The sequence below is a fragment of the Tympanuchus pallidicinctus genome, unplaced genomic scaffold (assembly GCF_026119805.1).
Source record: "Tympanuchus pallidicinctus isolate F22 unplaced genomic scaffold, pur_lepc_1.0 scaffold12, whole genome shotgun sequence".
Lineage (NCBI taxonomy): Eukaryota > Metazoa > Chordata > Aves > Galliformes > Phasianidae > Tympanuchus > Tympanuchus pallidicinctus.
Genome location: NW_026294637.1, coordinates 2,760,470 through 2,776,506, shown reverse-complemented (window position 1 = coordinate 2,776,506; position 16,037 = coordinate 2,760,470). Strand labels below are relative to the sequence as shown.

The 16,037-nt window shown below is 49.0% G+C and overlaps 1 protein-coding gene across 1 annotated transcript in view; it reads right to left on the bottom strand.

Annotated features, from left to right (window-relative positions):
• The window catches only part of CHSY1 (chondroitin sulfate synthase 1), a 60,944-nt gene that overhangs the window by 40,696 nt on the left and 4,211 nt on the right, over positions 1–16,037 (bottom strand). Inside the window, exon 2 of the mRNA XM_052671507.1 lies at positions 13,301–13,796. Within this exon, the coding sequence (XP_052527467.1) occupies positions 13,301–13,796 (496 nt within the window). The remainder of the gene's footprint in view (positions 1–13,300; positions 13,797–16,037) is intronic.

Below are 16,037 nucleotides of genomic sequence, written 5' to 3'. Positions count from 1 at the left end.
TAGGACTCTACGAAACACTCGAAGACTTAAATGACAATAATAAAAAAATACAAAACCAACACAACAGCATTGTCCAAGCAGCAGTGCTCAGGAACAGGGTCTGGAATATTTAACAGAGATTCTGTTACAGTCCAGCACATCCAAAGATGAGGATTTACTTTAGCTAACCACAGAGTGCATGGGCACGCAGGGTTCCATGAATAGGGGTGCTGCCCAGCACAATCTGCAGCACTTGGGGGAGACCAACCACAATATTAAGAGATGGCCATGTTTCACTACTATTCACCACTGAAACACCGCAAGAGCCACCACTGGTCTTTTCTTCTGCATATAATCATCATATTGATAAAACTGGCACCAACCCCAAGCTGGATCTGGCTGTTTTGTCCCATCACGCAAAGGGACAGAGGCACAAAGACAACTAGTGATGTTATGTTGGCTCCCAAAGAAAACAAAATCCAAGCCACTGCTCTTCCCTGCACACTCTCTGCTTGGACAGGAAGAAATCACGCTCTCAGAAGACACTCTCAAACCTCTTTCTTGGATGAGGAGTTGACTATCTTGCTTGGTAACCAGGCATGAAATTATACCAGCTACAATGCAGGCTGCCCAGGGTTTTTTTCTGTACTGGCCACCAGTCAGGAGCCTGAGTGCTCCCACTTAGATTCTTGCCAGAACACGTCCCATCAGCATCACACTCGTCACATCAGTGCAGGGTGGTTTTGCTGCCATGCCAAAGCAGCTGAGTTTCAGAGCGCATTGCTTGCTTGGCAGGTATTCCTCTTTGCCTAGGGGAGACAGGCACTGGGAAGTTCTATGTCTAGAAAAAATAAGATTATTGTAGCCCATCAGATATGATTCCGGCTTTAAGGATTATAGCTGTGTCACAGTGAGAGCCAGGGAAAACAGCAGGTTCTTCCTTGACTCGCACCTTGTAACATTTTACTGTTTACTTACTTATTTCAGGCTGACTTCCTTTCTGAAAGCACATCTCAGCTCTCCTCTGCCTTCCCCACCACCATGTCCAGCTCCCTTATTCTTACCAGAAAAGCTGCCTGCAACCAAGGTTAAGTGCATTTAGGGTGTTGTCCTCACACTCCATAAGGCGACAGTACCTTCAGTAACTGCAGGAGATAACTTATCCCTCAGCACTTCCAACCTCACCTTTTATTACTGTGAACATGAACACCTCTAACGGGCCACTTGATTTACATACAGGCAGACAGAGCAGAAACTCTGAGCAGCACTTACAAAAGCAGCAACATCTGCTCAGCAACCGTGCGGCAGAGCGTTGCACAAGAGCAGCTCTTTTAGTCAGCCTGATATTGCAAACGCCAAAAGAATTTGGTTCCCTCGTATCTCTGCTCACAGGACCTCTGTTTAGAATATTTGGAATTACTTGGACTCCACACGCTAACAAGATCCCACTGGGTTTCACTCTTGCACTGGCCGCCTTTCACCTCCAGGAGGTTTTTCCCCACCGCACCGTGCTGCTCCCTGATGCCAGCAGTGGGTCCCATCAGAACCCCTCATTTTCATTAACTAATTGCCTCCAATGAGAGCTCTGGGCTGCAGTTCAGAAGGGCTGTGGGAGAACTGCAGCTTTGTCCCTGCAGGGCTCCTTGCTTCCACTTCAATCTGTTCAACTCTTTGATGCCCTCGGGGAACCGAAGCAAACAATGCTGATTACTTTTTGCAATTTCTACCTGTGGCTTTTCTGCACCATCCTGGTGGGGAGGAGGCACTTCCTGAGCTCACCCTGGGAAAAGGCTCATTCTGGCAGAAAATTCACTTCTCCCTAAAAACAAGTCAGCTCCTGCCTCCCCTCACCTTAGCCCTGATGGTGGAATTTTAATTGAAGTGACTGGGGCAGGAGGGAGGAAAGTGTGGCCTGGCTGCATGCAGGACCCCAGTCTGGGCTCCCCACCTCACGCCAATGCTCCTCCTTCCATGCCGCACACCATCTGCTCCTTCCACCAGAAGATGAGAGAGCATGGGAAAGGTTTGCAAGACACCTTGATGCTGAAGCAAAGAATTCTAGACCCAAGGTAACAGTTGCCTCAATGTCCTGGGAAAGCTGGTTCTGAGTTTTCCCTGCAAGCAAGGTCAAAACCACCCTTCTTCAAGCTTGCTTGAGAAACGGCAACCAGTCTAAAATTAAGCTGAAAAGTAATTTCTCAATCTCTTGTGAAACGCGTCTTCAAAGCCCCAGCAGACCTGTGGTGAGAACACAACAATCCCCGGAGAGCAGAGCAAGTATGGGCACAGGTGGCTGCAGGACAGGGCTGCTGCTCTCGAGGGACGGGGCTGGCGGCATGCAGCACTGCCCCCAGTCACCCCGTGCCACCTCCAGCTGCCAGGTTTCAGCATTTAGCATTTATCCACAGGAGAACGTCACTGTGGAAAGCAAAAGAGCCTGATGGGAAACAGAGCACATCTCTCTTGTGCTCTTCCTATATCCCACAAGATCTATTTCATGGTAATTTGATGAAAAGTTGTTTTTCCAGCCGAGCTCTACTTTAAGTCAAAAAGTCAGCGGTGACAGCATGGGAATGCTATTTGGGAATGGAACTGGGGAGCTGTCAGCTAGCTTTGTGGGGATAAGGAAAACCAACAGAGTAAACCAAACACAGGAACTGGGAGATGGCATACCTGAGAAATGCCTGAAAGCCAACGGGGACAAACAGCAGAGGTTCAGCACTCACCGGCGCTCTGTCAGCTGGCAGCCTGCTCTCACGCTTTGCTCCCTCCCCTGGATTTCAAAAGATGAGCGTGCATTTCTGTGCAGAACTGGTTTCAGCAAAAAGTCTCTTTATTAAATCAGCACGAGGACACATGCAGGAAAAAAATTACTGGGGCAGATGGGATGAGATGGTGGGGAGGAGAAAGACAGGAAGAAAGTCATCCAGAGGCCACAATAAAGTTGGACATCTCCAAAGCTAGAGCTTCCCTCCAGCTGTGCGGTGCCCTGTGAAGGATGGAGTCCTTCCACTGGTGCACACACAGTGTTCCAAGCCAGGTCTGTCTCCAGAGTAGAAATTCAACACATCTTTCCCTAGCAAATATTCTATTGTCCTACAGCCACACTGCCAAATTCAGACATTTCATTCAGCTCCTGAGTGCGAAACAGAGGGATCCCAGTCCTGCCTTTACAGCAAAAACCTCCAAGCTAGCACTCCAGCACAACCAGAGCTGGCTTTGCCCGGGGCAGGACACAGCACAGCTCCTTGTCCCCAGACGGAAAGGGAGGCAGCACGCAAACAACATCTCCCTGTGCATCGCAGCCTCGGAGCACCTCGCACAGCAGCAACCGGCGCTAACAGTCTGAGGCACCTCGGCAGATGTATGGCCAAGCTCCTATAAAAGAGCCTTTGTGCCTGCTGGAGGGAAACAAGGCATTTCTGTCCGTGAGACAGCCCCGACCACCTCGCGGGACGAGCGGGGCCGCACATTGCACACTTCCTCTGCACTGGGATGCAGGAGGGCAGATGGCACGGAGCAGCCGCAGCCCGTGTGCCTGCAGAGGAGCCCGGGGTCACCCAGACGCTGCTCCACAGCCAGACAAGCACCCGACATCCTCATCTCCAGGCCTCCTGCTGCTATCCTGCACACTGTCAAATATCCTTTTCACCTTCACCCTAGTTTCCCATTCTAGACTGGGCTAATTCCTTAAGGCTGCAGGAGCTGTGCTGTTATTTCTGGCTTGCAACAGATAAGAAACCACGTGGATGGTTTCTCTTCAGAACAAGCACAAGCAGCAGCGACGATACCATCAGCAAAGCTCAGGGTTCAGCTCAACGCATTATTCCATGGGCTCAGAGATGGCTCAGCTTCCAGCTGGTCCCAGCAACAAGGACTGTGCAGCTGCAAGAGGCTTCTGCAGCAACCACGGCACGATTTCAATGCTACAGAGCCAGAGAGAAAGGGATAAAAAAAGATTATTTGGAAACGTCGAAGAAAAATGGCTCTGCTCAAAACCTGGAAAAGTCACAGCTTACTCACATTGCCAGGGAAGCAAAAGCCCTGCTGCTTTACAAAGATTAAACCCGCTATTGTCTCTCAGTGGTTGGCTTTCTTCTTTAATAAAGTTCAGCTTGGCCGAAGATGTTAGGAAGTGTCTTCAGCAGAAGGACACAAAACCAAACACGTCAGCTGTAAGCTGCGATAAGGTTACACAAACACACAAGGTAAGGTAAGGGCGAGGTTTCTTGACAAATCATCTATGAGAAGGTTAAACAAACTTCTCTCTTGTCAGGGCAGCAAAGATATGCATGCACAGGAAGTGTATTTCTGCTGACCTGGACCACGACCATGAGAAGCGTGACTTCTGCAGTCACTCTGGTCCAACAGAGCTGGTTTTAGCGAAGCATCTGCTCTGGAGGCCCTCTGCAATGACTAAAAAAGTTGGGTCTGCACTCATATACGGAGGGGGACTGCAGAAAAAAGGATTTATGAAACGTTCAGGCCTAAGACACAGCCAGATGGCCATATAGTGCTTGTGCAAGATTACACTTTGTGTTAATTACAAACACCCACTTCCTAAGAACTTTCTCAGTCCTTACTAAGGACAAAGAACTTCCCCTTTCACAGAGATGCTGAGGAGTGAACTCTGCTGTCTCATGCAGGGCAAATGTCTTCTCTCCCTGTAAGACAGTAACACACATTACAAAGCGTGGTTACAAAGGATTAAAGCAGCTCAGTTAATACAAACTAGCACTCTCTCCTGCATTCCTCACTAATACAGTGGTGACATAACCAGCCAAAACATTTAGCTTTAATTTAAATAAGGTTTAAGGAAGTTACTGCCAAGTAATTAAACCCATTGAAGGCTTGTGAGCAGAGGAACCCTTGTTAATATGAACAGAGCACTTCTCTAACCAGCTGCACCGATCTGAAATGGCAGCTGTGAACACCAGCAGGGTTTTCAGGATCAGACTTGTACCTCTCAGAGCACGCTGCAGGAGCTTGGAGGGGCTGCAGCAGCCCCACTATGGGCAAGTTTCCTGGTGCCATGCTGCTTCTCCCTGTTCTGATTCAAAGAAGGTGACAGGAGCACTTCTGGACCCGCAGGCAGCTTGCCTCCTCCCATTTTCCTGCTTTCTTATGAACTGAGCCCAAACCATGGGCTCCCACTCATTTCATTGCTAGAACTAACCTCTGCCAAAGAACCTGTGCTTAATCCACAGAGAGCATTGGATGCTTCTGAAAAGCACTCGCAAGAGCAAAAATGCGGCACTCAGCAGGAGTCCCTAAAGCCATTCAGTTTGAAGGATTAAACACAGAAGCCTGGGTGGAGTTTAGATCCAGCAGGCGTGATCCTACCCTTGCTCCCTTCAATCCACACTGTGCCTTCTCCTCAACACCTCCCTCAACTAATGCCTTTGAAGTCTAGGAGCAGCATCTCACAGCTCTGTGCAAATGTCTCAGGGCCCACCCTACATGTGTTCTGAGCCAGGGCAAGCCATGCCACACAGCCTGCAAAGCTCAGCTGGGAGCAGGAAAGCTGCTAGGGTTGGTAAGCAGCTCATCGCAGTGGCTTCTTGCTCGGTGCTTGTGCTTGCAGTGCTGACATTTCCCACGTAGAAAGTCTTAAAAGCACTCAGGGTCGTTAATGGCAATATAAGCTGCATGCAGACCTCTGATTCTTTCTCTGAATTCCCCATTGGCACTACAAGTCACCAGCACGAAGCTGAACCATTACAACAATCCCACTGACGCCAATCAGTCACAACTTTCACTTTTGCTTCATTACCACAACAGGATTGTAGATGTGCTCAAAATGCATCCAAGCAATCACTGACAACTCAAGGGCATCATCAGAATTCTGCCTGTAAGTGAACTAACCAGAAATAACCAGCACTAAACTTTCAGTTCTGCAAGGAGCCCAGACACGTTTTCTACCCAAAACTTTAAGACTTAAGAAATCAAGACCATTTAGGTCCCCCAAATCTTCCAACTGTGTTCCCAGCTTCTCTGTGACACATAAAGGTCACGTTGTTCTAAGCATGTAGGAGGATAATCCCCACCCTTCATGCAATCAGGATTCCTGGCAAGACTTTAAGAGGTCTCCAGCTGATAACCATGAAAGTTCACACCGCCAGGAGTCCAGATAAGCTCTTAACTCAGGAAATTAGTGCTAAAATGTTTTAAGCATTTCAGGGATCAATTAAGGAAGGTGCAGCAAAGTAGAATAAAGTTCTTTTTTTTCCCCCCCCAAATCAGATGGTTTTAGAACACAAAACAACAGCAGCAGCTCTTCAGCAGGGAAGTTTCACAGGAAATGAGGTTAGACAGATGCTGAACAATTAATCCTCCTTTAGCAAGGGCTATGTGCTGCCACTGGTTTGCATACACCATCTGCAGAACCACCAGGCATCAAGCAAAGCTACGGCCCTGCTGCAAGAGCTCAGTGCTGAGGCTGTCATCCTGCATCACCCAGGCTGGATGTGGCTCTGGGCAGCCTGGTCTGGTACTTGGCGACCCTGCACATAGCAGGGGGGTTGAAACTGGATGATCATTGTGGTCCTTTTCAGCCCAGGCCATTCTATGATTCTATGATCTTCTGCAGGGCTGTGCAGGAAGCAGCAGTCACACAGACAGCATCAGCCCAGTGGGTATTACTTCCCCCCAAAACATTAAGAAAAGCCTTCAAAGCACATTAATACACCAGCACGGTTGGCTATGAGCAATGTCTAGAGCAACTCGAGGTAATTATCTGGTGCCTTCACTTGAAGTGGGAAAAAAAAAAATGTTTCACAGTGAATTGTTTTTGTTTTTACAGAAATCAAATCCATCACATCCGTCCATTTAAAAAAAACGCCTTTTGTTTCTTCTCTGCAATAATTTAGTTGCTTTTATTAAAGAAATCGCATCAGAAGCATAACAACAGCCAGCACTGAGAGCATCTGAACTGGATGTGCCATCCCTTCAGTGACCTCAGTTAGTTTACATTAAGCCCCTTCCCCACATCAGCACTTCATTTGTATTTCCCATCGCCAAACAGGCCTGGCTTTTGTCTCCCTTTCTTACAGGCTCTGACACCTCCGTGCTGCTGGGGCTTTAACTGCTTACACAACTTGGTGGTAACAGAAAAAAGCAGCTATTCCCCCCAGATTTACATACAGCCTCCCAAAACATCCAGGTCACTGTTACCTTCTCCCCATACACCAGCTACAAAGCTCCATGCCAAGAGCCCCAGCTGAAACTGCCTCACATCCACTTCAACTGAGAAAGCCAATTTGCTTTTCCTTTTTACAGCCCAGTCACTTGGGGCATTTCACAACGAATTTGTTTGTACAGCGGCATGCAGCAGTTTATTGCCCCAGGGTGAGGGGTTACTGCTGGCTTTTAAACCACTCCAATCCCATCCTGAACCAACTGGTGTCCTTCCAAAGGCCCCAGGCAGGTGGCATTCACCAGGGATTACTGCACAAAGCTCGTTAAGGACAAGGAAGGATCTGAATGCTGTGCTTCATGGCTCCAGCAAGAACCTACCCTGCAAACCTGGAGGAACATTCCCATTGCTTCAGGAGGGAAAAATACACCAGAAAGCTTCAGGGCACAGCCTCCTCTCTGCCCACCCCACAGCTGCTAAACCCAGCAAACCCAAACCCTCGGATATCTCCTGTGCACCTTAATTAAGCAGCTGGGATGACGAGGCGTTTTATTTGAGTTCTTTATCCCACCATGCAATGAAGGATTAGCCTTGTCCTCAAGATAGCAGCTAATCCAGGCAGCTACCAAATTCAGCAGGCAGGCAGATCCCAATTTTAACAGAACCACTGCACTCCAAAAAGCCAATAATGGGGAAAAAGCAATGCTTCTGCTTCCTGTGCTCACTAGTAAAGCTTCCTTAGTGTCTACACCACAGCACCAACAAACCTCAGCACAGGCACTGCAAGCCATCCAGCCAACCAGGAACAGATTAACTACTCATGTGCTCTACAAAAATGGGTCAGTCTTAAACAATTACCTACAGCCTGCAAAGGTTAGTGTAAGCACGAACCACACTGGGTTCCCCTTTTAAACCAAGGGCAGGCAGAAATCAGTGAGATTCAGGCTCAGGTGACTTTGGTCCAACACTCAGACCTGATACAAAGCAGTTCTTAGTCTCCATAACAAAGAGAAATCCTTTACCAGCCCAGGTTTAGAGGTCACTACGAAATGATCCAGTGGTGCCTTCACTTTTTCCTCTCTCAGATATTTGTTTCTCAAATATGTAATTATTTTCTGAAGTGAAAGAGTTTGGTCAAGAGTTGGGTGCAGATCTGAGATCACTGCTCCTATTCCGAACCCTCCCAACCCACATCTTGGTTACATCAACCCAAACTGCTGCCTCTGCTCCTTCTGTGACCTCTCTGCCCTCCTCCTTAGCAAACATCACTCCCAAAATTAGGCCCTGTGGTCACCTCTCGCTGCCTCCCCCTTCACACCACAGACACCCTGTGCCATCAGCAGGCATTTCAGCCTCCCCAGGCATCACCTCCCCCACCTGGACAAGGCTCCTCTCTATTCTTACCTGCATGCTCTGACAGTACCACTGCTCGTTACCCTCATGAAGAGCAATCTCTATCCATGCACCACCCCAAGACCAGTGGCCACCCACCCACCTCTAACTTCATCTGAAGCCAAGCAGACATCTCTGAAGCATCTCAAAGATTAAATTCACCGCTTATGATAAGCCCATTTATAAACATGCACTGTACAACACCAGGATGCTCGTATCCTCCCTCTCTCACACACACGATTTAGACTGTAGGTTCCTTGAACGAAGAGCTTCAAGGGGCTGCACGCACACGGCAGGATGCAGGTCTCTGCTGCTGTCAGGCTTGCCAAGTTCTGCACTTTCACTTCAAAAATTAATTAAAAAAAAAAAAAAAAAAAGAAGAAGAAAAAGAAGAAAACAAGAGCACAAGCTTTGAAGCCACGACAACGCATATAAATCAGAGCACCTGCTTTCAGAAGCACAGCTGGATGCTGCTCCCCAGAAGACACGTCGAGCCTCATGTCTGCTGCCTGGAGTCCAACACAAGGATCCACCAACCCAACATCGCAGCTCAGCGCAGCCCATGGAGAACCACAGTGCCCACAGCACAGCAGCTCCGGGCCCATTCCTGCCATCCCACCTCACACCAGGCATCAGCCAGCTGGAAACAGGCTGCTCTCCTTCCTCCCTTCTCAGAGGGCAAAGCAAGGGAGCCGGAGTTCAGCAGGCAGGAGGTGCATCTGTCCCCAGCGTTTGGGTTCTGATCAACAGCTGCAGGACTTGCCTTTTTCCTTCTTCTTTTTTTTTTTTTTTTTTTGACTTCTGGCTATCATACAGAAAACCATAAACCTTAGTTTTGCCCAGGGGAGAGTCCATTCCAGAAACAGTATGTTCTGGCACTGCCAATGTACTTGGCAGATGGAACGTGCACTTCGAGGGCTTTCCTAACTTCACTGAGTTTCAGAGTAGCAATTATCCTCAATTACTGCAGATGAAAGACCGCACGAGACGCCCAGCACAACCCACCCTTCTCCCAAAAGCCCCCCATCACCCACAGCCACCAGCACCCCACTCCTCCCCAGCCAACGCCCGGAGGTTGAACCACTCCTTGGTGCCCACCAAGGATAGTTGTCCCTTTGGCACAACTTTTTTTGATTTGCCATTTACAGAGGGGTTCATTACTGAAGAAACAACTGGGTATGTATCAGCAATACCTTGATTTCCAGCAGCTGCAGAGACTTCGTGTTAAAGGTACCAGCACTCTTAAGCTGAAGATACCAAACCTTCCATACTGAAACAGTGCTCAGTCATTGCAACAAACAAGATGGAAAGGATACCGAGCAATACAAGGGTGGTTTCACAATTCAGATGTGTTTAAATGAAACCTAAACTTGAAATGAAAACCGAGATCAGCAATTTGTTGTGATGGTTAACTCACAGATGAGATGCCTGCCATCAATGCTGGGACACAAGGCAGCACACAGCTCTGCACTGCCACAGCACACAGGAGCAGCCCTGGCATCTTCTCAGTGCCAACCAGATTGCTGCCAGGGGGAGATGGGAGAAAGAAGGAGACTTACATACATAAATTGTTTCTGAGGAGAACACCCAGCAGTGTGCCACAAGTCCAAAGCACCAATATTCACTAGAAATGCACAGTCACATCCCAGCAAGTGCAGCACAAGCCTTTCCTCCTCTTCAAGAGAAAGGACTGCACTGTAATATTGCCTCGTAAACCATCAAGCTCCCATCTGTACTCTGCAGATATTTCACAGCCCTGCTCTTTTTATGGGTTTTTATCCATAGCTTTGGCTGCTCCACCCTACAGGCAGCTGAGGTTTAGAACTATTTGTTGATAGCCATGGCAGCCTCAGTTTTCTTTTTCAGTGATGATAATCCTTGCTGTAAAGAACTCAACATTTTAAGATGTGTGTCTCACTCCTGACTCACTCGACCTGTCCCATGGAGGGCCACAGCCACAGGAGCTCAAAACCTATAGGTGCTCCAAACTGCTCCCAGAGCAGAGCTGGAGGGTGAGCTGGGTTTTCCTGCAGCATACCCCTATTTTTGTTGCATCTTTCCTGGGCAAGGCGAAGCAGGAAATCTATCCAAAGAATCGTGGTGTCAGTTCTTGTACTGTATCTGCTGACAAGCTCCAGAGGGCAGAAAGAGCACCAACAAATGTTCACAGGTCTCAAAGCGGGCAATAAGCAGTGCTGCTAACGGAGTGGTCTGAGAGGCACTGCAGAGAGCAGCAAAGTGACAGAACCACAGGAAGGGGAGAAAAAGGGCTTAGAGACAGATTTAGAGACAGGCTGCCTGGAGCAGAAAAAAAAACACAGAGCCAGGACTGGAGGCGCGGCTGGGCACACCACCAGAGAAAGAGGCAGCGAAGATGAGCAGCACAGTGAGGACATTGTAGGATCCTAAAATCAGAGAAAGGGGGCACTGACAGTCGTGGCAATGAGTAAAACGACTCCGGGCGCTGTGCCCACGGCAAGGGCAGTGCAGGAAAAGAAACCGCCCGAGGGAGCTCCAGTGGGGCCCTGCGTGTGCTGGGGCTGAAACCAAAGAGCCGGGGGCTGCCCAGCCAAGGACCTGAGCTCCTCGCTGCTGCTGCAATGTGAGCCTGCAGAGAGGCAGCGCAGGAGGAGAAGGTGGAGCTGACTGGGTTTGGTTTTACTGAAGCCAACACAGCCCTGTTTGCGGAACCTCGCGCTGCAGCCGCTTCCCTTTCAATGGGAATTCTGAGAAAGGCAGTGCCCCAGCACAGATAACCCTGCTCCATCAGAAGTCCATGCAACACAACACTGCACAGTGCTCCCAGTGCCCTGTTACGTGACATTCATCAACGTACAAGACATGGAAAATGTCGCTTTTACACCCAGCTACCCTAACACAGCTGTTAGGACAGCTGTGCTGTTTCACACTGCTACTGCTTTGTCTTTGATAAAATACCAGGCATGTTTCATCTGCTTGCCCAGGCAGTGAGAGGACCAGGTTGAAAAGCACAAAAAGACAGCAGGATTTGAAGCTGAGGCCTCAACCGAATGAGAGCAGAGCAGTTCATTAAGAGGCATCACCCGAAGAAGTCTTCCCTCTCTCCAAAACTTGCCTCGGAGAGAAGGGAGGCCCAAAGAAGGAACTTGGGGTCACCCCATGCCTGGAGATGCTGAGGTTGGATGGGGCCTTGGGCAGCCCGAGCTGGTGGGGGGCAACCAGCCCACAGCAGGGGTTGGAATTGAACCATCTTTAGGGTCACTTTGAGCCACCCAGTGTTTCCAAGAAACAAGTGAGCATCAGCAGCGCACAGCCATGAGCTCTTCTGAGTGCCCTGCAGCTCACACACCTCACTGCAACTCCAGGCAGCTCACCTGGAAGAACCCAGTGCCGCAGGCCACTACACAGAAGCTGATCAAACAAAGCTGCCTTTGAGGTGTGGTTGCACGTTGCCATTATTTCAACCCCAAATCCAATCACAATGAATCGATGGGTTCTCTGCCAGTTTTTCTCTGCCAGTTTCAGTAGGACCAAAACGCTGACCTTCAGGAAGCACCAAACACCACACGGCAGAGGCATTCATAACGAAAGTTGTTCCAATTCAGAATGACTGAAGTGAAAATTTTATGCTGCCAGAAACTGTGGAAAAAACATTACTGATTCCTTGTGAAGGCCTAGCCACAACGCTGGCAGCGCATAAACTAATTCCAGGTCGGGGAGCAGGGAATGTGGACAGCCACCGTCAGTCCAGAAAGCCTTTATGAACAAAAGATAGGAGTAAGCTACTGCTGCTGGAAACCTCCTTCCCCTCCCACAGCAGCTCTCCTGTCACCGAACTGCGAGCTGAAATGAAGCACGAGCTCTTGGGGGCAGAGGACTCAGTAAACACGTCAAAGTTTAACGCGAGGCTCTGCCAGTGAAAGAGGAGTCAGCAGCAGCCTCCGTGACCACGGCTCCGCTGTCAGATGGATGGAAGAATCTCCCTTTTTACCACATCTCATAAAAGGACAAAGCAGCAGTTGTAAACCAGTCATAAATGTTTGCATAAAAAAGATAAACCGTTCGCCCTCTGCTGCGCTCTCTTCTAACTTCCCAGAGAAACCCTCTAGCATTTCCCCAGGAGAAGCTGCAGGTTGAGCACAGCGGCTGTTTCCAATCAGACAGCCTGCAAACAACCAGGGCTCACTTCAAAAAGCTGAGGACCCCAGCAGGAGAACCCCGCTGCCCCCCATGGCATCATGAAGCGCTGCCAAAAGCAGGCTGGCCAACCCTGCAGCCACAGCAGCATGGGCAAATGCTGTCTGTCAGCATCAGAGCAGTGGCTTGGTCCTGCTGTCACCAAGGAGCTGCTTGATGGGTGCTGGCAGGACAGCATGACAGCATCAGTGCCGATGAGGCAGCTCTGCAGTGGTAGCAGTTTGGAAAACACTGCCACTGTCAAGGCCAACAGCTGTCTGCCTGGCATCTTTTAACTGTGACCAGAAACAAGCAACAGTACCACCTATTTTCCATGCTGATACTGTGACATAGCCAGCAAAAAAAGTCACCGCTTATTTAAGCTTATTCCCCTTTTGATTAAATAAACATATTCATTACAAACAACAAACATTCCTCCCACCATCCCAACGTGCCCAGCTGGGCTCTGGTTCCCTCCTTGTTTTCACGTTCAAGCAGGACTCCCCTGGGACAACACACGTAAGAAACAAGAGCACCAAAACCACCCAGTGGCACAGGGAGGTGAGCTCTGGAGCAGCTGCTGTGCGGCCCTACAGCCTCCGCCTCCCCCCAGACACGCTCCCTGCCCCCCAGCCTTACCTCGTATGACCACACGCACTGCACGCCCGCAAACCTCCGCACGCATCTTCCCACTTCCACGTCCTCGTGGGTGGTGTACATCTCTCGCAGGCACTCGCCAATGTGGGGCACCATTCTCCGCAGGACCTCCCGGCTCATGATCACTCCGGGTCCCCCCATGCAGAAGTTCTCACCCGGCTCCAGCGCCAGCTTCCCCATCTCCTCCGTGGTACCCAGGCCGGTCTGCCCTAGAAAGAGGGGCTCACTGCTGTTCAAACTCCTCAGGAAGTTCTCCAGTTTGTCCCCTTTGATGTAAACGTCGTCATCGGCTCTCATAAACCATTCGTATTTGTCCAAGTAGTGGTCATGCATGTATTTGAGCATCATAAAAGATTTCTTCTGGGGTGGGTAGGAGTCATCGACGCCGGGGAGCGGCACGATGGGGATGGGGATGGAGGTGTCCGAACCCTCACTGGAGAAGAATTCAACCTTGCCAGGAATGCTTTTGGACCAGGTTCTAGGTGAAAAAAGACAGTAAGAACTCATTGAGTATGCAAACAGGAGGAAGCAGAAAGCACTACCCAACAGACATAATTCAAAGCAACTACACCTCATTTGCTTCACAGATTTTCTTTTTAAATGCCTGGAAGGGTTATTTTTTTTTTTCCATGCAAACAAAGGCATTTGTGCTGCACCTTGAGGAATTGGTGCAGCATGCAGAAACATCTGAGACAGTGAGCACCTGAACACTGCCTTTGCAGCTGCACCTGGTAAAAAATAATACAGTTCACTCTGTCCTTAGGCATATTCAGTGTCCATTTAACAGCAACATCAAAGCGAACCAAGACAGGCAAGCAGCCACTACAACTGGATTTAATGCCTCAGAAATTCCCTGCGAGTTATTCAGCATCATACCCACATCCCATCTCCTCCAAGCCTCCTCAAAGCTCAAAATCACGTTCAGAAGTACTGATTTCCAAGGGCTAAATAGATGGCAGATTACACATTAACACAGAGGCTGTGCCCTATGGGAAAAGCACAGTGTGTGGTAGCAACATGATGGCTCTGTCACACCAGTACAGGATTGGTGTAAAAAGCAGACTGGAACACTGATGACAGATACGTAACGGCACTTCTGAGGTGAAGGATGCAGTCCTCCTTCAATACATCACCATCACTTTACCAGCTGACTCCCTACACGGGTTCACTGCCAAAAGCAGAACAGACTTTGGGCAGCAGAAACCACATGCAATTGCAAATGTACAGAATTAGCCACCACACCAAGCCAGAAACTTAAAAATATTTCCAAAGAATCCAACCTTAACTTCGCCTGGGAAATGCTAAAGCATTTAAGTGGGTCTAACTACGTACCAACTTGGACAGTTAGACAATCCAGCTTTGTGTAATGAATATCATCCAATTGCTTTAAAAGCTTTGTCTTCTGCATTTCTTACTCATAGGGGTAGAGTTACATTGGAAAAGTTTAGATCCTGGCTTCCCACAGAAGCACACAGCGAATGAAGTCAATGGAAACATTCCTGTTGACTTCACAACAGAGGTGATGGGGCCCTTAATCATCAGTGATGTAATTAATGCCCACTGATAGTTACATCCTGGCAGAGCGCGGCAAGCTGCCTGTCTTGCAATGACACATCCTCATTTTCAGCTTCCCTTAGCTGCAAAGAAATGTGTTTATTTTCTGACGGCTGTGCTCTGGTTGCACATCAAAGGGTTTGAATGAAAAGATGACGTGGGAAATTGCTCTTCCCATAGCAACTCACTTTAAGGATTTCATCAAAAAGCAAGTTCAACACGCACTCAGATTTGCATCTCAGAGAAAGGAAAGGTGGGAGCTGAGAGCTGCAGCTCATCTCACCTCTGAGACCAGCTGTGATCTCTGCAGGACCGACCTACACTATTTTACTTTATGTTTAACGCCCTTCTCCTGCTGGTTCCTGGTTTCAATTTTCTCCCCTCCCTCTAACCAGTCTCCCTCAGCCTGGGACCCCCTTTGGTATTGTCAGCACAGAGATCCCATTCAACAGAGGCGGAACAAAACATATGTACATCTATAAACCGGGGCAGATTTGATTTCCAGCCCTCATATTGCATTAAAGCCCCAGGCTCAAAGCCAGCTTGGCCCAATTGTTTCTTGGATCTGGGCCACATTTAAAGTTTCATGCTAAAACAGGAGGAAAGCAGAGAAATCTCCCTGTAGTTTCAGGGTCACAGTGCACAGCACAGGACCGTGCCCATGCAGTGACTGCAGCCTGGGGCAGCACTGGGACACGGCTGTGGGATTGCAATGCATGCCTGAAGTCACACAGATGAAATGTGCTCCCACACCAAAAAGTTGCCTGCGTGTCTGTGTCAGTGTGAGCACTGCTCAGCATTTGAGTGAAACAACACCAATGTGCTGCTCTTCTTGTCCAAGCCGTGGCCTGCTGCTTCGTGCATCCCCTCACTGGGGACAGGACACAGCAATTTGTTTGCAATACATATGACAGCACCCACCAAAAGAACCTGCACTGGTGCAGCACCACTGTTCCTGGAAAGAAACATTCCCCAATATCCAACCTGACCCACCCTGGTGCAACTTAGGGCCATTACCTCTTGTCACAGGCCATACATATTGCTGTACAGGCATCTTTCCAACCTCAGTCTCCCCCAGAATTAAGGACTGATAAATGCAGGGCTAGATTCTGATCAAAGGTACTTCTAACTGTGTTCTCTGACTCAGGTTATGGGCAGCAGCCTG